This window comes from Sorex araneus, chromosome 8 (genome assembly GCF_027595985.1).
Source record: "Sorex araneus isolate mSorAra2 chromosome 8, mSorAra2.pri, whole genome shotgun sequence".
Lineage (NCBI taxonomy): Eukaryota > Metazoa > Chordata > Mammalia > Eulipotyphla > Soricidae > Sorex > Sorex araneus.
Genome location: NC_073309.1, coordinates 40,463,739 through 40,487,715, shown reverse-complemented (window position 1 = coordinate 40,487,715; position 23,977 = coordinate 40,463,739). Strand labels below are relative to the sequence as shown.

The 23,977-nt window shown below is 59.2% G+C and overlaps 2 protein-coding genes across 2 annotated transcripts; both read right to left on the bottom strand.

Moving 5' to 3' along the window:
- Positions 1-151: 151 nt before the first annotated feature.
- KMT2B (lysine methyltransferase 2B) lies at positions 152-20,420 on the bottom strand. The gene is made up of 36 exons (XM_055145217.1): positions 19,867-20,420; positions 18,723-18,795; positions 16,459-18,476; positions 16,139-16,252; positions 15,894-16,044; positions 15,193-15,472; positions 14,978-15,033; positions 14,498-14,776; positions 14,119-14,213; positions 13,541-13,639; positions 13,300-13,413; positions 13,019-13,165; positions 12,836-12,931; positions 11,737-11,854; positions 11,179-11,292; positions 10,847-11,031; positions 10,670-10,759; positions 10,477-10,581; positions 10,279-10,352; positions 9,697-9,818; positions 9,515-9,606; positions 9,301-9,438; positions 8,552-8,710; positions 8,186-8,306; positions 8,033-8,111; positions 7,775-7,935; positions 6,587-6,817; positions 5,217-6,507; positions 4,841-4,950; positions 2,245-2,382; positions 2,096-2,170; positions 1,841-2,018; positions 1,266-1,373; positions 1,069-1,152; positions 819-948; positions 152-735 (listed from the first exon to the last, which is right to left on the bottom strand). The coding sequence occupies exons 1-36, from the start codon at positions 20,227-20,229 to the stop codon at positions 460-462; spliced, it is 8,064 nt and encodes a 2,687-aa protein (XP_055001192.1). The 5' UTR covers positions 20,230-20,420; the 3' UTR covers positions 152-459.
- Positions 20,421-21,288: 868 nt separating this feature from the next.
- On the bottom strand, positions 21,289-23,616 carry ZBTB32 (zinc finger and BTB domain containing 32). Its single transcript, XM_004600734.2, has 5 exons — positions 22,721-23,616; positions 22,398-22,471; positions 22,226-22,294; positions 21,940-22,104; positions 21,289-21,750 (listed from the first exon to the last, which is right to left on the bottom strand). The coding sequence occupies exons 1-5, from the start codon at positions 23,614-23,616 to the stop codon at positions 21,476-21,478; spliced, it is 1,479 nt and encodes a 492-aa protein (XP_004600791.1). The 3' UTR covers positions 21,289-21,475.
- Positions 23,617-23,977: the final 361 nt, after the last annotated feature.

The following is a 23,977-nucleotide window of genomic DNA, read 5'->3' as shown; positions in this document are numbered from 1 at the left end:
ATAGCCCTGTTACCCCAGAAACGCTCCCAAGGCCCTAGTTGGATTATGAGGTTGGAAAATATAGTTCCACATTCAGTTCGAAAAAGCGGCCTCTTCCTTGGCTTCCCCCAGCACCATACAAACAGGAGGACCACTTTTCCAAACATTGACAGACTTTATTGTGGGGGGGTTTCCCACCTGGGATCCCACCCTCTTAAATAAAAAAGTGCATAGAAAAGAAGGGATTTAGAAACCTTTGTACAGTATCTACATCTTGGGCCCCCAGAGTAGGTAGAGGGCGATTGCTGGGTGGACTGGAGGGTTGGGGGCAGCATCAAAGAGAGGCTGCCACCAGTACGCCCACATCCACCCTGGACACGAGTTGGGGTGAGATGCTCTGGAAGGAACAAGGGAGCCCCTGGGCTAGGAGCAAGATGGCAGCAGGGATTCTGGGGTGTGCCCTGGCGGCAAACCACGGCTTCAGTTCAGGAAGCGACGACAGCGCTTGGCGCCACAGTTGCAGGGCAACTTGTTGCTGGCATCCTCGATGGGGAACTTGTAGTCATAGGTGAGCTCCTCCCCACGCAGGATGCGACGCAGGGCGAAGATGACAATGTGCTTCTGGCCCTCCACGTGGATGACCCGAGAAAAGCAGTTGGGCTCACACGAGTGGTTGATGAAGCGGGCGGCATTGCCATGCATTGTGGCATCTACCACATCAAAGTCATCCATGCGGAACATATAGCACCCAATTCCCTGTGGGGACAGTACAGGAGTGGTTAGGCACTGTGCCCCAGAAGGGCCCTGCTTCCACCTCATCCCATGACACGACAGCCTACCTTCCCGTCATAGAACTTCTCCCGTTTGTCAGTCAGCACAGAGCGAATGACAATACCAGAGTATTCAATGACCATCTCGCCTGCGTCGATGTTGCGCTTGCAGAACAGGCCCCGCCCATGGATGGCAGATCTGTAGGGTAGGATGGGCAAAGGGGTGCTCAGGGATAGGGGGACAAAGCCAAAAAGAACTCCTAAATAGGGTATCTATTCCTCCACCTAAGGGGTGTCCTCTCCCACGTGCCCCACTAACCTGTAGACACCCACTGCCTCTTTGGATGTCTTCTTGAGGTGACGAAAGCGCATGGCCATGGGCAGCTCCAGGCTGGTGGCACGTCTGATGGGGGACCGCAGTGTCATAGGCTCAGCAGGAGTGAGCTCCATGCCTAGTCCCACTCTAGGACCCTTCCAGCAGACAAGCCCGGGACCCTGACCAGCTGCCCTCCGTACCTGGTTGACCTGAGCTGCACCTCATCTTCTTCTTCATCACAGGTGGCTCCCTCAGGTAGTACTCGGTGCTGAGAGGCCAGAAAATTGAACATGTCGAAGGTGCACTTCCTGCAGGGAAGGAAGGAAATGAAGGGGGTCAGAGCTACATCTGCCGAGAGATGCTGTTCCGATAAGCTTTAGGGTCTGGGCCAGCAGCCTTCTGTGGGGAAGGAAGAATCAAAGCACTGCAGTGAATGCAGTGAATGTTCCTCTCATTCAAGACTACAGAGCTGGGGATTTTTCTTTTGGGTGGGAGTGGGGCGGCACATCCAGCAGGGCTCAAGTTAGCACTCAGGGGCAATTCCTGGCAAGTTTGGGGGATCATATGGGGTGCAGGGGATTGAACCTGTGTTGTCCATAGGCAAAGTAAGCTCCCCACACACTGTACTATCGCTCCAGCCCAGTCCGGGATTATAGGTAATTCAAGTAACTCTTGGTCTAGTGTCTTCTCAGGCCTCAGTTTCCAATCTAATAGCTAATTCCCACCCTTAAAAACTCCCACTGGGCTCCCTAGGCATCACCCCAAAATATCTCACCGGAGATAGACCTCAGCACGGGCTGCCCCATGGGGATTCAGGGGTGGTTCCTCCTGGCCCTCTCCCTGCTGGTGGTAGCGGAACTTATAGTGCTGGCAACGCTGAGCCCCAGGCAGTTGCTCTGCCAGGAAGATGACAGCGTCGTGGTGGATGCCCAGGAGCCTTGCCCCACTCATTCCTGGAGAGAGTGACAGGTTAGGACACACACCCAGTCATGCTCAAGTCCCAGCTTGCAGCCCCCTGCGGGACACTTACCACTAAAGGAGAGGTGTCTGAGGCGGGCATGCCCTCGGGCCTCCTGCACTTTCTCAATCAGAGTCCTCCACGCCCCTGGGGAGGATCCGGGAAGTCAGACTACTGTTCTCTGGACACCTTCCCACCCATTGGTGTTACTCCCCACTCACCCTCCAAGCTCTCCGCCTCCACACTGAATCCGTCTTCACTGCTGATCTCGAAACGCAGGTGTGGGCCAGCCCGTTTGGGGGCCTGGTTTTCTTTGTCTTCTGGAGATTGAGGCTCTTCCTCAGAGCTCGAAGCTTCACCTGGACCCAGAAAGCAGGTCAAAGCAGGTGAGAAATGTCCTTTTCTGGCTCATGCACAGGCACTGAGTCTCATGACCCCTTACTTGCATGGATCCTTCCCTCTACTGCCCCCTCCCAGTAGTCCCTTCGCTGCAGAAATGGCTAGGTGAGCAGTTGCAGTCATGCAGGACACTGAATTCATTCAAAACCAATGGACCATAAATACCCATCTACCCCTCATTCTTCTCACACAAAATATAAGAAACTGGAGAGCTTTATTTTGCTATTTTGTGTTTTTGTTTTTGGCCATGCTAGGTGGTGCTCAGGGGCTGCTCCTAAATCAGTCAGTGCTCCAGGGTCACTCCTGCCTTAGAGACTATGCAGTGCCAGGCACCAAAGCCAAAAATGCTCCTGCATGCCAAACACATGCTCCAGTCCACTGGAGCCACCTCCTCGGTCCTACACATGTACTTCTTCTCACAGGCAGCAGTTTCTGTAACATTTCTACACATATAAGCCCAGACATCCAAAATCAAGTATACAGACACGGTAAGATGTTTAATGGGTTTCTCAGTGTCTAAAGATTTTAAAGAGGGACATGAGAGGAAAAGGGCTTCATGGAGAACTGCGGCTTGAACAATCAGGAAGATAATTCTGCCACTACCGAATGGTAAAGGTAAGAGAAGGCCAAGTTTGGTGTGAATGGCATGAATCTGGCTGGTAGAGATGGGGAGAAGACAGCAGGGCACAGGAACCTGGCCAGCAATTTGAGGGCTATCAGAACAGAGATGGAGTTTAGAGCCCGGAAGCAAGATGAAGCTGTGCGAGTGAGAGGAGAGAAAGAAGCCAAGGGCAGGGTCCTGAGACAGGTCAAACTGGACAGGCTGGAACAATGAGAAGACAACCAGAGAAGTGAGGACAGGTCAGGGTTCTGGGAGCCAGGGAAGAGGGGTTCCAAGGAAGGAGGAAAAGCACCTGAAGGTTGCTACTGGCACCAAACGGGACGTGGCCCAACGGCCTGAAGTCTGGGCGCACACTCGCGGTGCGTTGCGGGGAAGTGTCTGAGTGGACCCTCCTTTAGGAGACCGGGCGGCCATTCCCCCACATCTCCAAACCCAACAGCGGGTGACCAGCATCTTCTTTAGGCCTCGGTCTCCATCTGGGTCCACCTGGGTCCACCTGACTTCTACTTTTTCTCAGCCTTCTCTTCACTCTGGTCTATGTCTGTACCTAGCACACTTCTCTCAGTCCTCACTCTAAGTTGCAAGTCTCCCTGATCTGTGTGTCTGCTCAGGGCTGTCACACTCATCTGCCACACTCACTGCCACACTCCTGCCATCTCAGATCCCCAGGCCTTTAAGCACTCCTGCTCTACCTCATTCCATTTCCACACTCTGCAGCTGAGCAGTCCCGAAAAATTCAAATGTCTGGACAAGAAATTCCTCAAAAGATTGTTTTATTCTTTTCTGGGGGGGGGGGTTGGAGAGTGGGGGCACACGTGGTGGTACTCAGGGCTTATTCCTGGCTCTGGGCTCAGGATCACTCCTGGCTGGCTCTGGGGATCATACGGGATGCCAGGGATCAAAGCGGGATCTGCTGCATGTGAGGCAAGTGTCCTGCCCGCTGTACTATTACTCGACCCAAACAATCAAGAAATTCTCAATGCTTGACTGTTGGCTTGTTTAAATGCAACCCATTGGCCTCATGACCAACAGTTTCACTTTCCTTGGGGTGTTGCACACCAAGGGCCCCATCCTGTGTATCCATGTCCTACAGTTAAACCTACCCCATTGCTCTGCCTCCTCTCAGGTCTCCTATTCACACCCAATGGCCATGCCTCCTCCCACCCTTTTTCCAATCTCTTTGTCCTCATACGTGGCTTTGCTGTCTCACCCTTCATACAAAACGTTTCTAAGCTGCTGCTACATCTCCTCCGCCCAGATGCTTAGCTGAGCTTTTGGCAAGGTGCCTGGGTATTGCAGTTCTGGACTCTGACACATATTCCCTACCCTGTGCCACCTGTCCATTCTGCACATCAAATCTAGGCCCCCAGAGGTTACGGGCCACTGCACCTGCTCACTAACTCTCTTCCCTAGCCCTCTGGCACCCCATTATGATCTTCTTACCATGCCCGCCCTATTCCTGGGTCCTAGGAGAGTCCCACTGTCTCTGGAGAAGTCCCAGAGCTTCATCTTCAGCTGATGAGGCACCGAAGCCTCTGACCTGGCACAGCCCAGGCTGAAGCCTGCCCTGGCCCACTGAATAGACAAAACACTTTCAGAGGCCTTCTTGCATCAAGTGCAGATTCTGCTCTATTGGGTTTTTGCGAGGGATGAAGGGCACCCACGGATAACTCTATGACTGGAGCACTCAACTTCAGGATCGGGGGATAGGGGGTGGCACACGACTCCAAAGGATGATACCCAGGTGTTTTCCAAATGGTTCAATTCTGTCTGTCAGGGAGGAAATGGCTCCTTACCTGAGTAGTGGTGCCACTGGGACTCAAGCAGCAAGTCCGGGGGGCCATCAGAGGCAATGGGAGGCCCACCTTCTGGAAGTGGCAGCAGAGGGGAATGGTCCTGAAGGGGCCTGTGAGAAGAGGCCTGTCAGAAGGGGGAGAGCCGAGGTCCCAGACACTCCAGGAAAAGGTCGATTGTTCACCTTGGGCTTTCCTCCCCACTGGGCTACCCAGGCTCCTCCAGGTCTAGAATTCCATGCACTGTAGGTGTTTTCATATAAACTCGGCTAAACCTGGGTGGGTAGGTGTGTGGGTGGATAGATGGAGCCCTATGAAGGTGAGTTCCCTCCTCTTGCCCACCCTCTGCCCAGTCTGCAGGCTCAGCAAACCAACCTACCTGCTGCTACTAAGCCCTGGATCTGGGGGGCTATCCTCCAAGGACTCCCCATCTTCCTCCAGTCGAGGGGTCTTGTTTGGAGGAGGCGCTGGTGGGGAACGGCCAGAGAAGGTAGACACCCTCTTGACACGGATGGCCTGACGGGGAGGGCTGGGGGGCCCACTGCTCAATACCAGTGTCAGTGGAGAGGGTGGGGGCGGTGGGGCAGGGCGGACCACCCCTACAACTGGCAATACACCCAGCAGGGGTGCTGAGGGCAGAGTCCAGGGAGTAGGGGCAGTGGGAGGGGTGGGAGGGGGCAGAGGGGGTGGCTTCACTGGAGGAGAGACGGGTTCACCCTCCCCAGCCATTTTCACAAACACTTGCCCCAGCTTATTCACAAGGATGATTTTAGATGTGGCAGGTTTGGGGGGCTCAGGAGTAGGGCCCAGGCTCAATACGCGGACCCCTGGGGCTCCTGGGAGCCAGGCAAATGTCCGGGTGGGATCCGCTGGGCTAGGGGACAGCCCTTGGGGGGCCTGGCTACCATTGGCCATGGGAGGTGCTGGGGGGAGTGGTTCCTCTCTGGGCCCAGCACCCCCTTCTCCAGGACCCCCTAGGTTCTTCAACACAAAATCCACTATTTCTGATGGCAAGTCCTCGGGCGGTCGGACCCTGTCACCCGAGGCCCCAATGACCCCGGCCCGGCCTACTGCTGGCCCTGAAGGAGGTGTCCCCTGGCCCCGAGGCTGCTGGACGGCCTCAGCTTCACTGTCTGTGCCATCATCCACTCCGTCCAGCTGTTCAATGCGGGGTGCTCCAGGGAGGGGGCCCGGAGCCAAGGCTGGGCCAGATACCACAGTCACAGGGAAGTGGACATAGCGGGGAGTGGAACTGGCCTCTTCCTCTGAGCTGTCTCCTGTGCCCCCATGGCTGCTCCCCACTGCCCCTGCAGACACAATCTCTTCCTGGAAGGGCTCAGTCCCCAGCAGGCTGGCTGCAAAGTCCAGGTCAGCAGCACTCAGTCCTGATACCACCTCCATGTCCTCAAAGTCTGGGCCCAGGTCTTCAGGGGGTGGAGGAGACGGGGCTGTGCCAGGGGGAGCCAGCTCCCCTGAGGTAGGTGTGAGGGCTCTAACTGAGGTAGGAGGGGGCACCCTGAGCTGAGGGGAGGTTCTGAGTGGTGGGGAGGCCCGCCGGGATGGTGGTAGCCTGGGAGCGAGGGGGCTAGGACGACGAGAGCGTCTGGGAGGAGCTGGGAAGTCCGGGTCTCCCACTGTTGGGATGTGATGGGTCAGAGAAGATGGACTTCCTGTGGGTGGAAGGGGAGTGTCAGTCAGTGCTGCTGCCTCACGGCGCACTGCCCTGCCCAGACTCGCCCAGATACTCACCAGGGGAGGGCAGGGGTCCAAAGGAGACGCCCCCCAAGGGCCTCCGGGATGGTGAGTAGTTGGGCACTTTGATTCGAGCCCCCGAGAAGGAGCGGGGGGCTAGAGGAGGGACACTGCCTGGATCTGGCCGAAGCGGGGGGTCCAGGTTCTGAATGGGTGAGTGGTGCTCAGGAACTCCTCCAGCGATAAGGACATCTGGATCTGGTAGGGGGTCCACATGATCTGGGGTCTCTAAAGAGGCATCAGAACCGCATCAGGGATGGAAGGGGCTGTCTGTCCAAGTCTCCAAACAAATGCCCGATTATGCTGCCTCCACTTGGGCCCCATCTCTAGTCACAACCAGGTCGGTTCCCAGCCACTGCTCAGGCCCACCTTCCTCTGTGACTCTGCACCACCTCTGCGCACCCTGCAGGCCACTCCCTTTGTGCTCCGTGCACCTCCATCTCACTCCTCCTCGGCAGCCCAGGTGCCATAGGGGCACTGTCCTCTCCAGCATGGCCAATCTGACCACCCTCCTTGCTCTGCATCTCCTGGCCACATGCAATGCGGCAGCCACCACACTCTGGTGTGCTGCCACTTCCTAACCCTGGCTCTGCCCAGCCGAGGTAAGTTCATCTCTGCCTCCTGCTCCTAGTCCTCCCAGTTCCCAGCCACAGGACAAATGCACCCTCTGTTCCTTTCCACTTTGTGTAATGCTCCACCTAGAACCCAAATCTCTTCCATCTCCATGCAAGCTCCAAGCTCTTGGTTCCTACAGGGTCATCCAAGGCTCGGCTGCATCTCTTGGTGCCAGCACAGGCGCCAGGTGGAAGCCAAGCTGACCACGCTCACAGCCTAGGCCCCCCAGGTGACAGGTGGAGAGTGAGTGTCCAAGGAAGCCTCACGACCACAGGACTTCCGCTTCCTCAGAGGGCTGTGGAGCATTGCTCGAGCACAGAGCCCAAGTCAAGGGGCCAAAATGCTCTCAGCGTGTCCAGAACTTGTCACTCCACAATAAGCTGGTACCGTGGTGCTCTCCCCTCACCTCCCATGAAACGAAATGAAGGGCACAGCCCCTGGCACCTAATGCAAAGCCTGGAAATCACTTGCTGTTGTGATTCACCACAAGGGAAAGACCAGCAAGAAACTTGGAGGTTTCTAGGAAAGGGAAGAAGGAGATGGGTGATTCATTTCAGAACGACACTGTACCTGAGGAAGGGGAGGGGCTGTGCACAATCGTCTGGTTCTCCTCTGCCGCCTCCAGGTGAACCGGCTCTTCCCTGGGCCCCCAAGGCCGATACTCCAGGATCCGGCACCGATACCAGCAGCGCCGCCGAGCATCCACAGTGCTCCAGTATAAGCGGGAGCACCTGCCAGGTGACATGGGGTGAGAGGGTCAGGAAGCCCTGGGGAGATGGATTCAGTTCTGGAGGTGCTAACCCCACCAAGGCCCCCAGGAGAGCTCACTGGTAGCCAATGGGGAAGAGCCGTCCCTCGCAGTCCGAGAGGTCCGACAGAGTACCCAAGGAATCGATTCGGATGGAGCCTAGGTTAAAGGGAGGTGCGGTCAGGACAGGCCAACAGCGTCACAAAGATAGAGGTGAAGGGCATGCAGCTTACCAATGAGCACATTGATGGCATCAGGCTCAAGCCCCGTCAAAAACTTGCGCTTGAAGTTGATGCCCTCAAAGTCCACGTAGACTCGGCGGAGAACATCAAACCCATCAGGGGTCACGATCTCCTGGGAGGTGGGTGGCGAATGGGGTTGCTGGATTGGTGGGTGGTGAGGGGGATGCGAGGGAAGGTTCTGGAGGCAGGGACTGGACAGTCGGGGGCTTGGCTAAAGGACACTGGGAGAACAAGGAGGAAACACTGAGAGGCAGCAGGGACCAGGCCTGAGGGGCCATGGGGGTGGGGTGGGGGTCCCTGAGTAGGCAGGCAGTGAGAGAGCAAGGAGGTGCTGTCTCCCTCACGGGGCAGGCCCACCTTGCCATCCAGCAGGTCTGTGTGTTTCTGGCAGAAAACTTTCTTGTCGTCCTGGAAGATGCAGTAGCTGGCCCGGGCACACATGAAGTGGAAGTTGCTGAGGCAGGATGACAGGCAGCATCCCACCGTGGCTCCAGGCTTCAGGCAGAGTTCACAGCGCTAGGGACAGAAGCAGCAGCTAAGGGGGAGCAGCTGTGTCCCTGGACATGTAGTCAAGGCACGCACCAAACAGAGCTTCTCCCCCAGCTGGTCCCAAGGCCCAGATACAGTAAACCTTCACCCAGGTTTTGGGAAGCAGAAAAAGACAGACAGCACCTAACCTCAGGTGACCTCTCCACCCTGACCACGCTGCTCTGATGTGAAACCCTCACTCTTCCATTCACCCCTCCTTTCTGCCCTGGGCTGCCACCTCTACCATCCCAGGTGCGGGCTACTGAGGACTTCTCCAGCCCCACAGCTCGGGGCACCAGCCCAGACCACGCCTCACCTCACAGGCACACAGAAGACCTAATGCCACACTGGATGGAAAGTGTCTAGCACAGGTTCAGGACACAAGTCTAACACTTAGTCCCCTGTGCTTCAAACTAAAGAAAAGAAAGCAGCTACTACTTAGCACCCAGGCCTTGGGACAGTAAAAAAAAGGAGGGGGGGAAAGAGAAACCCAGAACCAGCACTGAAAGACACAGGGAAGAGAAGGTGAAACAAGAACCGCCTCTTCCTCCTCTACCCTCTCTAGCCCTCGCCCTCACCATCTGCCTCCCTCGAGCCACAGCAGCGTGCACATTCTTGAGGGAGCCGTCGTTTTCCTCGAACACCTCAGCTGACCAAATGGCACAGTTGACATGTGTCCACTCGTTCTGCCCGATATACAGGAGCCGTCCTGCCTCCTGAGGACAGGAGTCGTGGTGAGACAGGAGGTCCCAGGGGCCTGAGGGACTCGGGGTCTCCCAATGTAGCCCTCACCTTAGAGTCCGCATCTCCGTACTTGAGGCAGAGCGCACACTGTCGGGGATCCTCTGGGTGTGAGAAAGCAGCAGGATCTTTGCCCTGGAAAGCTGGAAGGGGTGTGGGAAGGAAGAACTAAGAAGCAGAATCCAGGGCCTAGCCCACTGATGAGGGGGCACTGGCTACTCACCACCACTTACCATTCGTGGCTGACGGGTCCCCTGGGGGCTGCCCCGATTCTGGGGTCTCTGGTTCCTGCTGTCTCCACTGAGCATAGACATGGTCCAGGGATGGGGGCAAAACGGCATTGGGAAGGACTCCGCTGTGGACAAGCAGGGTCAGCTGCACTGGAGCCCACCCCAGGGTTAGCCTAAACATATGCCACACAGCCTCGACCCTCCCCACACGGACGGGTCTGTCTCCCAGTACGTGGGCTCCGGTAGAATACGGACCCACGAAACACTGTTCCCCATGCTTGCAATTTTCTTCCTCTAGATTTCTTCTGGCTCCAGCAGGCAGACCAGTCTGTGATCCCATGGGTCCCCGGATCCCCCAACATGGTCACAAAGCCCAGAGCAGCCGCCCTGCCCTGATCCCCTCATACAAAAGAAAATGGAAGTGAGCGCAAATGCCACAATCTGAGGTTCTGCTGCTCTGAACTAGTAGGGACCATCCCGGGTCAACCCCCCTTCTATGTCCTCATCCCTCCCCAGTCCATTGAGCCCTGGATTCCCAGGTGCCCACACCCTGGCCCTCAGTCCCTGCTACCCAGTCTTGCTCACTTTGGCAGCCGGGTACTCCGTCGCCAGTACTTGGGGTCGTGGGCGTCGAACCAGCCGAACGCAGACTCTAGCAGCTGAGAAGTAGGTTAACAAGATGAGGCCTGGCTGCCCCGGGAGCCCTGGCAGGGGCAGGCTCCGGAGGGGCGGCTGCGCCCCACCACCACTCAGCCACCCTCCAGGCATCCCCAAGGTGTGCACCTTCAGTAGGAGCCCCTTCGTCTGGCTTCCTGCCCGGCGCTCTGGGGTCTCTCCTTCTTCTGTGTGCCTCATCAGAATGCCCACCACGTCCTCCATGAAGCTGTGCTGTAAGGGGGCCTGTCAGGATGGGCGCCCTCATCTCCACCCAGCCTCTCCCCCTGGCTCCCACCTTCCTGCCCACAGACCCACTCACCACGGATTTGTAGTGGCCTTCCTCGAAGCGCTGACTCACAGCTTGCAGGTCACAGGGCCCTGGATGCAGCTGCTTTCCATCCTGCACACACTGCAAGGCGCCCTGCAGTCAGCAGAGCTAGAGCAGGGCCGTGGCCAACCCTGCCCCCTGCCCATCGTCCCCCGCAGCCCCCCAGACCTGAGAGCACAGCAGCAGCGGGCCCACCACCTTGGAACTCAGCAGGCCCTGGAGCACCTGGCGCAGGCCACCCTGCAGGGCCCCACTCAGGGCCTCTCGCCAGCGTGGGTGTGTGGCTCCAGCACACGGTCCGCAGGTATACAGCACCGAGTCCGGCAGCCCCGAAAGGATCTCATAGTCTTCATCTACATCGTCCCGGGTGAAGGAAATAAGGGCATGGGAGAACGTGAGAGCTCTGAACAGCCCCTCCACTGTGAGGGCCACTTAGTCCCCATGGCCTCTGGATGTCTGGGCGATTCAGGCAACACCCCAGGCACTCGGCCCACACACACCTGAGAGCCCTTCGCATTTTGCATGCACCCAGTGGTCACACTGCGCACACTGCATCATCTTGCTTTCGTAGTCGTTGTCTTCATAGCAGCGGGTGCAGATTGGGCAGTAGTTTCCTGCAGGGAAGGGGAAAGAGCAAGTCAGAGGGGATGAGGCCATGGTCCACTTGCTGAGCTGTGCCCAGAAGACCATTCTGGGTTCCCCACAGATTCCAGAAAGCCAGTCCAGGGAAAAGCCTTTGCAGCACCAATGCCTCACCAAGAGGAGGACCTGGTTATAGGCTTTGGGCAGCCCGGGTCTGCAAACTGCTCAGTGGGGACTGCAGGTTCTAGGAGGTTCTAAGGCTTAGGAACCGCAAGTTCTAAGTTCTGGGTTCCCCCAACCCATTCATTCCCACTGCCCTTTAAAGACACTCTCTGCCATGTGCCCTTAATGGCAGAAAAGGTTCTATGACTAGGAGATACTGAGTAGCATGAAGAGAATCAGTCTGACTCCCTGTCTAGGGGTGTGGCCCACTGCCCAGTGGCCCCCCAGGACCCAGTGCCCTGCCAGGTCCCCACCTTTCTCAAAGAGCTGGGTGCACCTGGGGCAAAGGCTGTAATCTCCGGACCACTCGACGTCCCAGTTCTTGCCTGGAGTGGCGCCACAGCTCCTACAGCGCACACAGGCTGAGCAGATCTGGAGGGCAAGGTGGTGTTAAGGGAGACTCACAGGGGCACAGAGGGGAAGTAGGCAGGAAACACCCAAGGACATGGGAAAGAAAAAATGCGTAGAAGAGGCGAGGAAAGGAAGAAAAGGAGAGAAAGAGGAGTCAGGCCAGAGGGGAGGGCTAGGAAAGGGCTGAAGGGAACACTGGCTGGAGAAGAGCGGAATAGAGGAAAGAAAAAGTGGGGGTTCTGAGCCCAGAGCTGTGGAATCCAGGAGCCTCTGAGACCATTTCATACAAATTCTCGGGGGGTGGGTAGGTAGAAGGGAACCTGGGACTTTGGTGGCGGGAAGAAGACACTGGTGGTGAAACTGGCTGAAACATAGTATGTCTAAAACTCAGCTGTAGGGGCTGGAGCGATAGCACAGCGGGTAGGGCGTTTGCCTTGCACGCGGCCGACCCGGGTTCGAATCCCAGCATCCCATATGGTCCCCTGAGCACGGCCAGGGGTGATTCCTGAGTGCAGAGCCAGGAGTAACCCCTGTGCATCGCCAGGTGTGACCCAAAAAGCAAAAAAAAAAAAAAATAAAAAAAAAAATAAAACTCAGCTGTAAATAAATTTGTAAATCACAGTGCTTTAACAAAATGTTTTACAAATTCTGCACATAAATCTTATCTGGGTAGTTTTTGTTTTTTGTGTTTGGGTCATACCAGGCAATGCTCAGAGCTTACTCCTGACTCTGCACTCAGGAATCACTCCTGTGGTGCTTGGGGGACTTAATGGGGTGCCGGGGATCCACCACAGTTGGCTGTGTGCAAGGCAAGCACCCTACCCACTATCTCTCTAGCCCTGGGTGAAGTTTTTGCAGAGAAAAAGTTCCACTTATCAAGTTCTCAAAAGGTCTCCAACCTTCCTCTTGTGAGTGCCCTGGCCTTGAGCTTTCGTGAGAAGCTCCAGTAGGTGGGTGACTGGGCATTAAGGAGAAAGCCGAAGTAAGGGTCTCATCTCTCACCCAGTGGCGTCGTTTGCGGGCAGCCCGGGTTGGGTAGCTGGGCCCTAGGCAGGCGGGGTGGTAAGCATGGCGGCAGCGCTCACACTCCAGGAGGTGCTATTGGATTTGGAGAGAGACAGCAATAGCAGAACCTACTGGCAGGACACCCCTAAACACCCACCCCAAGCTCCCCTGAGTTCCAACCTTGGATCCTCGGCCTTTGCGCCCACAGACATGGCAGAACTTGCAGCGGCGGCAGCACCAGGCATCGTGATGTTGGGGCTGGGGTCGCTCTGCTTCCTCCAGGCAGAAAGGGTGGAAAGGGTCACAGCAGACTTGGCAGAACACCAGCTGGGGAACAATGAACACGAGCACACGGTGAGGCCAAGAAACTGAGCAACAAGACCCTCCTAAGAGGTTACAAAAAATCAGCCAGTAAGAGCCAATGGAGACCTGGGGTCTGTGCAAAGTGTCAGAGATCCCACCTCATGCAGGCCTTTGCTGGCACATAGCAAGCACACCATCGGAGGGCCTCCTGGCACGGAAGTAAGGACACTCAAGCCACCCATCAGCCACACGTTCTCCAGGTCACAGTCCTCCTGAGGGACAAGGCCACAGATCAGAGAGCAGGCAGGAATACAGGACATTGTTAAAGCCCTGGTTCCTTGCACATTCTCTCCAAGTTTCTCTTACAGCACTTACAAATCTTGCTACTTGGCACTATACCTTAAAATCCACACGGACCCGGTGCACACCATCGGGGGACTTCTGTTTTCCCGTCCAACCATTAGGAAAAGCAGCAAAGGGGCCCGGGGCCAGAGCATCCTAGGAAGAACGAAGGTGATCAGAAAGCCACCAATCCCATCCTTAGCAGGTCTCGCTTCACTGCCCTCTCGCTCCACCTGCCTAACCCTGTCTTTTGCTCAATTCCTTCTAGAAGGACAGGTTAGCATCACCCCTCAGGGCGTCATCTGTTTGGACACATAGCATTCAGGTTAGTCCACGAGTGACTTCTCAAGAAGCTTCTTCTTTTTTTTTTTTTTTGGGTCACACCCGGCGATGCACAGGGGTTACTCCTGGCTCTTTCACTCAGGACTTACCCCTGGCGGTGCTCAGGGGACCATATGGGATGCTGGGATTAGAACCTGGGTCGGCCGCATGCAAGGCAAACGCCCTACCCGCTGTGCTATCGCTCCAGCCCCTCAAGAAGCTTCTGGAGGGTGAGCACCAGGCCTCTCTCATAGGGCTTGTGGTTGGAGTGTATGTGTATGTGGGGGGAGGGGCGCGGGGGAGGGCTGTGCTACCTTGTCCAGACGTCTTCGGGCCTTTAGCTGTAACACGGGCTGCAAGGTAGGTTTCCGGGGCCGGCTCTGCTCCTCAGGTTCAGGCACTGGAAACTCTAGGCAAGACACATCAGGGTAAGGTTCTCCCTCTTCCCTGACCCCACACAACACCCTCGCGTATTACCTGGATCCCCAAGCTTCCTTCTACTAATCAAGACCCACAGGGATGGCTGGAGAAGCTACTGGAAAACTTCACAAACCAGTTCTCCCTGTCTATCTCAAACTACCTCCCTATATTTAGCCACTTTCTCTAACAGACTCATAAAGTCCTGGGTCTGGGAGCCCAACCTTCCACACAGAAAATCCAGGACTGACAGAAGGAGCAACAAGTAATTCGCACCATTGTCTCGGGGGGTCCGACGCCGGGGAGCAGGGGGACCCCCGGGATCTGAGTCATCCGAGTCCTCAAATATATCATAGGAGGGTCGCTGTTTGACACAGCGTCGAGCCGACTTGCGCTGCAGTAGGAGGGAGTCCGGCTCCTCGGATCCTGGGGGGGCTGCCACGTCCTCCCGGGGGCCCCCAGCTCCTGCCCCACGGCGTGGGCCTGGAGGACCAGGAGAGGCCTCAGGAGATTCATCAGAATCCCAGGGCAGCAGCGTCTTCACCATGGTCCGGCCTGCGGGAACAGGGGATTTTGTAAAGTTTGAACTCAACCAGGGCCAAGGACAGTGAGATGGAGGAAACCAGAAACTGGGGCAGAAGAGAAATAAAAATCACACGGCAGCCAAGACAACATAGGCAGTTTGCAAAGGAACAAGGAGAAAAGTAAAGAAAATGAGGTCTTCCTCCACCCCAAGAACCTGAAACAGACTTTTACCTTTTTTAGCCAGCCGTTCCATCTTTCGGGCCTCTATCTTGTCGCACTTCCGGTATCTGGGGAGGGGAGCAGCAGGTCACCAGGGTAGGGGACTGTGGTCTGGGGGAAGAGAGGAAGCTCTCCACCAGGATGCCAACCCCTCTGCTCTGGTGGGGCAGGAGGCTGGGGTGACCGACAATCATAGTGAGAGTGGAAGCTGCACCCCAGCTACTCACACGCAGCACTGCTTCTTGGTGTTGGGACCCCCAAACTTGGGCTTATCCAGGCAGTTGACACAGGACCCGCAGTCCTGCACGCGCAGGCAGCCCCGACAGTGGCCACACCGTGCCATCCGCATCTTCTTGCCGTGGTGGGAAGGCAATGAGCGCCGAGGCGTATGAGCCAGGGTGGCTGCAGACCCCGCAGGCTCGGACTCTGCCCCAGGCCCTGCCAACTCCACCTTTTCCCGCTGGGAGCGTGAGGGGACACTCTCGGTCTCGGAAGCTGACGAAGTATCTAGAGCAGCAGAGAGGAGGTTATGAAGTAGCCATTCAGCCACCAAGCAGTGTAATTCTATTTTTTTTTTCCCTGTTTTTAGGCCACACCTGGCGAGGCTCAAGGGTAACTCCTGGTTCTGTGCTCAGGAGTCACTCCTGCTGAGGCTTGGAGAACCGAGAATTAAACCCAGGTGGGTAATTTGCAAGAGAAACACCCTCCCCACTGTACTAGCTCTCCAATCCCCATACCGCCTTTTCTTATTCTCACACTACATAGAACAGGTGCCCCTAGACCTGCTTCTCTAAGGCCTGACCTCCAGCTCATTTCTAATTAGCCCCAAGCACCCAACTAATCTCTCACTTTCCTAAGCTCCTAGTGCATTTCCTCACCCCCAAACGTCAGAACCATCAAATCTCCCCACAAATATATCTGCCCCTACCCTCAGTGGCGAGGTCCTGCCGATCCCGGAGAGGGAGAGCACTGAGGCGGGGAACATCCTCAGGCACCATAGCCCGGGCCTGACCCAGTGCCACAGCAGCATGACGACACACATGCTTGATGCGAGGGCCTTGCACAGGGGACTCGGGGCCCTGGGAAAGAGAAAGGAGGGGTACGTGCAGGGACTTGGCCCTGGGTTCCTGCAGCCAGCTGCCTCCAAAAGGAACCCTTCCTCCCACTCCGTACCGATGGTCTCTCTCTCTTAGCTTCCAACGCGTCATCTTCACACCTGACAGAACCTCGGTCTGGCATCTGTTTGACAGTCCCCATGCCCTCCTCCATCTGCCCGCTAGGGCTTGGCTGGGGAGGGAAGAAACAGGGTCAGAGGCCAGAAAGGGCAGAAAGAAGGAACCAGGGAACCAGCATGAGGACGGGATGGGTCAGGAGAAAGACAGGCTCTGAGAGTGCCTTAGGATGCTGGAGGATACCGAGGAGGAGGACAGGGGGTGCAGAGAATCTCGGCGAGATAACTGGGGGCAGGTGCCCCACCCAAACCCCACACTCACCGGCATCGAAGCTGCCACTCGCTGCTGCTGCTGCTGCTGGTCGATCTTGAACAGCTGCACTTTGGCTCTCTTGAGAAGGCTGAACATCTTCTCCTCTACACCAGACAGTGGTACGGGACCCTGGTTTGCAATCCGGGCTTTTTCCAGAGGTGTTGGCGGCTGTGGCAGCAGCGGTGGTAACTGCAGCTGGACCTGTGGCTGCTGTGGTGGCAGTGCCTGAGGCAGCAGCTGCGTCTGCAAGGCTTGGAGGGGTTGCTGTAGCTGAGCCTGCTGCCCATTGCTCAGGGCAGGAGCCCCGGGAGGGGGCACCTCGGCCTTAGCAGGAGTGGCGACCACAGGGGCAAATCGAGGCAGGCTGAGGTGGTTGGTGCGGCCCATCGCCCGTGGCTCAGGCTCAGCTGGAGAGTCATCGGCAGGGGGAGGCTCTGGCTCGGGGGCTTCTGGGGCCCCAAGAGGAGTAGTAAGCACCGATTCGTAGATCTTCAAGTGGGCTTCACTTGGGGTAAACTGAGGGGCCCGAAGGAGCAGGGGCCTCCGGGGTGGAGTGACAGGGGCAGGTGGTGGGGGTGGAGCGGGTGGAGGGGCAGGGGGAGGTGGAGGCAGTTCCCGGGTGAGTGAGGTCCAGCGAAAAGTGGGTTCCCTTAGAATAGACCTTCTCTTCTCAGGAAGTGGGACAGGTGTAGACGGGGGAGTTGGGGCACGAGGTGGGGAGGGAGCTGGTGCTGGTTCCTGGGGGGCAAGTGGGGAGAAGGCAACGGGAAGCTTCTGAGTTGGGGAGATCTCCACCTTCAGGGGCTTGGGGGGGTCTTCATCCATAAATCTCCGGGGTGTCTTGATGACACGGGAGGAGCGGGCACTCACCACAGGCATAATAAACTGCCGGATGTTCTTCAGGAAGGTGGTACTTTTGGGGACCACAGTGGGGCTATCTTCCAGAAGGCTGCCTGTGGTGGTGCTGGGGGCTGGAGCAGGAGGAGAGGTGCCCTCCGGGCCTGCCCGAGCAGCTTCCCGCTCTGCCCGCTGGCTGGGAGTCAGGGGCGGCCGGCCCCTCCTCCTAGAGCAAGTGGCTGGGATCGCGGGAGAAGGGGGTTCTTCCGGCTCCTCCAGGGCAGGAGTCGGGAGAGGGGACGGTAAGGGTGGGGGGGACACTGAGGGGGGCGGAGGGCAAAGCGGGGGTGGAGATGTTGAGGGGGGAGGTGGAGGTGGAGGTGGAGGTGGCGGAGGGACTGGAGGAGTCAGGGGTGGAGCGAGCAGCTTTGCCTCTTCTTTCTCCTCAGCGAGCATTATCTCTTTCTCAGCTACAGCTTTCTCTTCCTTCTCTTCCCCTTCCTCCTTATCTTTCTTTTCTTCTCTCTCCTCCTCACCCTCCTCTTCGTCCAGGTTCTGTGCCTTCCTCCAGGAGGGATTCTCTCCCTGTTCAGATCCAACTCTTCCTGGAGGGGCATCCTGCCAGCTTTCCTCATGATGCTCTTGACCCTGACCTGATTCAAGTCCCAAGGACAATCGTCCCATCTTCACTTTTTTGGCCTTTGAAACAAACTTGATCACAAGGGGCAGCCCACCTCGGCCTCGGCCCCTGCCTCCTCGGCCTCCTCGCCCAGACTGTCCTCCACGCTTGGGGGTCCCAGGGCCTGGGCCTGGGCCCTCCTTGCACTTCCAGCTGCCAGTTCGGTGTTTCACGGGAACCACGGGAGGTGGGGGCTCAGGTTTGGGGATTGTCACAGCTGCTTCTGCCACCACTACTGCTTGCTGCTTCTTCCTGCAAGGGCCTGCAGGCCGTCCTGGAGGCCGTCCCCGAGAACGACGAGGGGTAGAGGGCTCACATGCCCGGTTCCGGGGGGCTGGGGGTGCCTGGGCCCGCCGGAGAAGTTCAGTCAGTGCCTGCACCATCCGTTCTGTGCCCTCCTCGCCCCGTTTCCGGGCAGGAGTCTTTGTGGGGGTAGGAGCCACATCTGTTAGACTCGGAGGCTGAAGGGGGGTCGTCTTATGCTTGCGACCCCGACCTCGGGGGGCTCGACCTAAAAGGAAAATAGGTGTGGGGAGATGGGTCAAGCTGGCCCTGCGGACTGAGGAAAGTGCTCCAGGAGGGCAGGGACTACGTCTTACTTATCTCTCTCCCCCACAGCCCAGCCTAGATTGGTCTCGGAACACAGAACACACTTGGTAACTGATGGGAGACTCTAGTGGAACAGGGAGGAGCTGACACAAGAGCGAGAATAACATTCCTGTAAAGCTATAGAGGTAGAGTTTTCCCCGTCACTCACCTCGCTGGGATCGGAGCGCAGAGCGCAGGGAACTGGGGGCCACATCTTCATCTGAATGAAAACCCTGAAACTCCTGATTTAGGGGACCAGGGGTGGAGGGGAGAAACAGCAGTCAGTGCCAAAGCCCTTGTTCCACCTCAGACTCAGGTCTCGAGGAATACTCCCCGCGTCCCCCTTCACCTAACCTGTCTGCTTACGAAAACACTAAGACCCCTAGACCGTGAGGGGAGGAGACAGTCGGGCCTCTCCTGAGGTAGCGGGTGCGCGGGGGCAAGGGGCTACGTTCAACTCGCAAGCCTGGGGCCGGACCAGCACCAGCACCGGTGGTTGCTGGCCCAGCAGGGAACACAGCAAGGTCTCCTCAGGTCAGGCGGCCAGACGCTACCCTCAGATTCTCTTCTGCGCCTCTAGGAGAACGCGGGGACCTGTCCCTGCACCCTCCGGCCAGAGGGTCTCCCAGACGGAGGCTGGGAGGCTGGGATCGGGCGCGGCGTATGCGCGTCCGGCCATCGGCTCCACTCCAGGGGGGGCCCCCGGGAACGGCCGTGCTGCCTGAGACAGGTCGCCCCAACCCTTCCTGCCTCCTCTGCGGCGGGGAGAGAAAGCCTGAGCAGAAGCCCGCGCCGCGCTCGGCCCCTTTCTCTTCCACCTGGGGGCCGGGGCCTCGGGGAAGCGGCTGCCGGCCGGCCGGGCGGTGCGGGCGGCTGCGAGGCCAGGCGGGGCGGGCGGCAGGGCAGGGCAGGGCAGGGCGCGCGCACAGTCCCAGCCCGGCTCCACTGACCACGCTGCCGCTGTCAACCACCAGCGCGGCTCGGGCGGGCGGGCCCCGGCGCCGGGTCGCCCCAACCTCCACTGCCCCGGCGCTGCCAACTTCCAAGACGGGGGAGCCCGGGCACGCTCAGGCGGGAGCTGCCCCGGGCCCCAGCGGCCGGCTGCAGCCAGGGCTGCCCCGGCCACTTTCCGAGGCCCCTTCCACCGACAGCGCCGCGCAGCCCCCCTCCGCCCAGGCCCCTTTGCCAAGGCTCCTGCCGCGACCCCGAGGACCCCCCGTTTCCCCACGCCACCCCCCGGGGACCCCCCCAGCGCCCTGGAAGCCCCTGGCCTCCGCCCCGCCCGGCGCCGGGGACGCCGCCGACTGCCTCACCTCATCGTCGGATTCCCCGTCACTGCTCTCCTCCTCCGGCACGCTGGCCCGGTTCGGGCCCCAGCCCCGGCCCCGGCCCCGGCCCCGGCCCCGCTGGACGCGCGGGCCGGCCCACAGGCGGCGGAGCCGGCGCAGGCCCCGGCGGAGCCCCAGCAAACGGAGCAGGGCCGTGTCCTCCCCCGGCTCGGCTCCGCCCGGCCCCGCCGCGCCGCCGCCCCGCCGCAGAGCTACCCGCACTCGCTCGGCCCCGCTGCCCCGTCCGCCGCGGCCCCCGCCCCCGCCGGAGCCCCGCGGCCGGCCCGGGAAGCGGCCCCGCGCGGAGCCAGGCCCGGGGCAACTGCCGCCGCCCGCCGCCGCCGCCATCTTGGCACCGTGAGAGGGGCCGGGGAGGCGGGGGGAGGGGCGGCCCGTGCGCAAGGCCGGGGGGAGGGGAGCGAGAGCAGGGGCGGGGCGGCTGCGGGGCACGACAACAAGCAGCGCCGCCGCGGGGCCGGCGGGAGCCGGGGGCTGCGCCCGCCGCGCGCGGGGCACCACGGGAGCGGGAGTCCCAGGCCGCGGGGCCGTCACCCCGGGACTGCGCCTCAGGGGCGCAGACCCCGCAGCGCGGCCTCTGGGCGGCGGAGACGCAGGGGCCTCCGGGAAATGTAGTCCAGGCGCCCGGCTCCGCGAGAGCCGGGACTCCGGGGGCCCGGCCGGACCCGGGAGAGCCAACTTCGGGGCCGCCGGGAGGTGTGGTTCTCGCCCCCGACGCCGCCCATTGTTCTTGCCGAGCCCAGTGACCCTCGTGAACTACCGCTCCCAGGGTGCCGTGGGCTCAGGTCCCTGGGAACCCGGGAGAGTGGGGAACTGAAGTTGGCGACCGCCGGCGGCGTGCGTTGGGGAAAGGCCGGCGGCAAAGGGGCAGTGGTCTCAGTGCGAGGCGCGACCTGCTGGCAGTTGCGCACAGCGTTGAGGGAAGTTGCAGGAGAGGCCCCTGTGCTCCAGGAGGGGAGGCGGGCGGCCGAAAGCCGGGTGGAGTTGGCTTTCCTCCCGAGCCCCAAGTCGGGGCTCCGCGCAGCGTTGCCTGCCGTGAGAGGGGCGAGTGCCTGGGTTCTCACCACCTTTCGCCACCGGGGCAGGCCACTAAGATTGTCCGGACGCCAAGCCCTCCGGAGTCCGACCGGGAGCCCGGATAGCGCAGGGGCTGCTGCACAGAGCCGAGGACGCAGGGCCACCAGGGGCCGCTGCAGGACCGCGAACGGACCGGGCCGAGCGCCCGCCCCCCCTCCCCCTCCCTCCCCGCACCGACTCAAGTCTGGACTCCGCTTTCTGCTCCTGAAAGGAGGCACGGGAAACTTTATTGTGGTGATGCGATCGCCAGACCCCTCGCAGTTACCCTCCCCCCAAACCCCCCTCGTGCAGACTTCCCAGCCCTCGGCCGGCCCTGCCTCCCGCTCCAGGCTCCCTGCGGGGCGTCTGCGGCCCGCGGTCATCTGGGAGAGGACTCGGGGCGGCGCTTCTGGGAGCCGGACGGCTCGGCGGCGGCAGGCGCGCGCGGCCCGAGCCGCGGACTGTCCTTCCTTTTGCAATCCTACTCTTGGCTGTGGCCCGGGAAGCTCCCGATCGCCCGTCAGGTGGTGGAGGAAGGGGCGCTACAGGGAGAAGGCGAGGCCCTGGCCGGTCTGGAGGAGGAGTAGAGGAAGGTGGAGCGGATGGTCCATCCGGGCGGGAGCTGGCTGGGCGAGTGGCCGCGCATGTGCGCCTGCATGGAGGCCAGGCTGGGGCAGCCGGCCTGGCACAGAGGGCAGCGGTAGGGTGCAGCCCCGTGCGTCCGCAGGTGCTTGGTCATGGCCGAGAAGTCCCGGGAGCGTTGGGGACAGAGGCTACAGGAAAAAGGCTTCTCTCCTAGCAGGGGCGAGGAGAAAGCGGGGAAGAAAAGGAAAAAAATGGAAAGGTGGTGTAAGCTGACCTAAGGGTCCGTAGTGCCTTGGGCAAGGGGTCTGCAGGGGGCCGGGCTTGCACACGGAGCGGGGGGCAGAGGGGAGGGGGGCTCACGCTGGCCCACTGAGATTTGAAAGGGCAGGGCGCCCATACCTGTGTGGACGCGGTAGTGTGTCTCCATCTGATGCTTGAGTGAAAATCGCTTGCCACAGACAGAACAAGAATAGGGCCGGGATGTAGTACGAGGGGGCAAGAGAGGCTGTTGGCGAGACGGGTGGCCTGCTGTGCCCACATGACCCACACAGGTCGCAAAAACTTCTGGGAGGATAGAGAAGGCATAGGGCGAGGCTGTGACTCCCAAAATCAGGTCACTGGGTACCCAGGCAAGACCTCAGGGATTACTATGAGGCAGGGACCAAACCGCCCTATCCCTACTCACCTCTGCGCCTCCGATCACACTCATCCATCTCCCCAAGGCTGAGCTGGGTGGGGCCCTGGGGGAGGGAACCTGGAGGAAGCAGGGACCTCTTTGCTCAGGCTGGAGTTTTAAGTCCCAGCCCCAGAAAAAAGCACCATACTGTAAGGTTTGTCAGGAGCAAAGAGGGGCTTACCTGGGGTGGGGCTGGAAGAGGCCAACTGGTTCTGGCCCCAGAACCCTTTGTGGGGATGCTGGGGAGGTGGGATCCTGGGGGTGGGGTGGGAAAGTGTTACAACTTTGGTAAAACCTAGGGGGTGTCTGACCAACCCCTTCCTGGGGAGGGAGGTAGCATGGGTGGGCCCAGGAGCTGCGCTTTGGCTTTCCCAGGGGAGTGAACGGCATGTTCAATGTCCAGCTCAGAAAGTGCCGTCAGGGTGAGAAATAGGGCGTCCTGCCACCCAGCACCACTGCCTCTTCGGAGCCACTCCCTCCCCAGCCAGAGAGATCTTCACTCACCTCTGGTCCCAAGGCCAGAACTGCCAGGCTCCAGTGATGGGGGTGCTAGAGGAGAAGGGATTGCCACATCTGGGTGGCAACAGTAGGATGCTCCACAGGGCAGGCTGGCCCTCCCCCAGCCACGGGGCTTCCCCTCGCCAGGGCCTAGGGGTGCTAATGGTTTGAATGGAACCTGGTGGGGGCAGGGGGCCAGGGAACTCCCCAAGACTTTCCTCAGTACCTCCTGCATTTTCCCTCCTCCACATGATAGCTTCTGGCTTCCCATCTGCCTCCCTGTGGCCTAAGGAGGGCCAGTTGAGCGTCTCTGATGTCACTTGCTCTCCCTTACCCGCCTGCGTTGCCGCTGCCGGCTCTGGGCTCTCTCCTGCTGGCACGTGCTCCCGCTGTGTCTCCTGCTCTCTCCCACCAATGCCAACAAACTTCGTTGATCTTGTTTTCTCTTCAAGACCCCCTTCAAGACCCCCTGGTCCGCTCTCAGAATTCTGTGCAAGTTTTTCTGGCTCCCCCTGATATACTACCTTCATCCCAGGACCCATTTCTTCTCTAGCCTGGTCCCTTCGAGCCCTCCTGCATTCTTCTTCCAGGGACGGAACTTCCAAGACCCTGGCTGCCTCCTCGAGGGACTCCAGTTCCCCTGGCTGCAGCTCGACACTCTCCCCATAAACAAAGTGGAGCACCTGGGCAAAGGTGGAAGGGCTGATGCCTTTCACCAGAGCCCAGTGGCCCCTGCGGCCCAGCTGCTGGCTCACACCCGCAAGCACCAGGCTGTGGGCAGGGAACTCTTGGCTCTCCACCGTGATCAGGGTGTCGCATAGTGCTGGTCGGAGTCTGGCTGCCAGGCGCACTAGCCGGTCAGAGCCATAGGGACTAGACAGTATTATTGGAGGCCAGGGCATTGCTGGGTAACAGTCTCAGAAGTTTTGAGTAAAAGGCCACAGTGTGGGGTCCATGGTAAAAAAGGGCGTGAGGAACAGCAAATTCTCAAGCCTGTGGAGGTGAGGGGAGAAACAGTGAGTGGCTGGTTCTGAATCAGGCTCTTTGTACTGAATGGAATAAATGAACCACGAGATGCTGACTGGGTCCAGAATCATAATGTGCCAAGAGTGGGGTGCTGCTGAGAGAAGTCTGGAAATCACACCAAATTCAGGATTGAGAGAAAGCAAGGATTAGAGTGAGGTTAATGCTAGTAGAAATAGGACTGCCATCTGATAGTCTCTGGCTTTTTTAAAAGCATGGCTGATGGTGGTAATTCTCTCC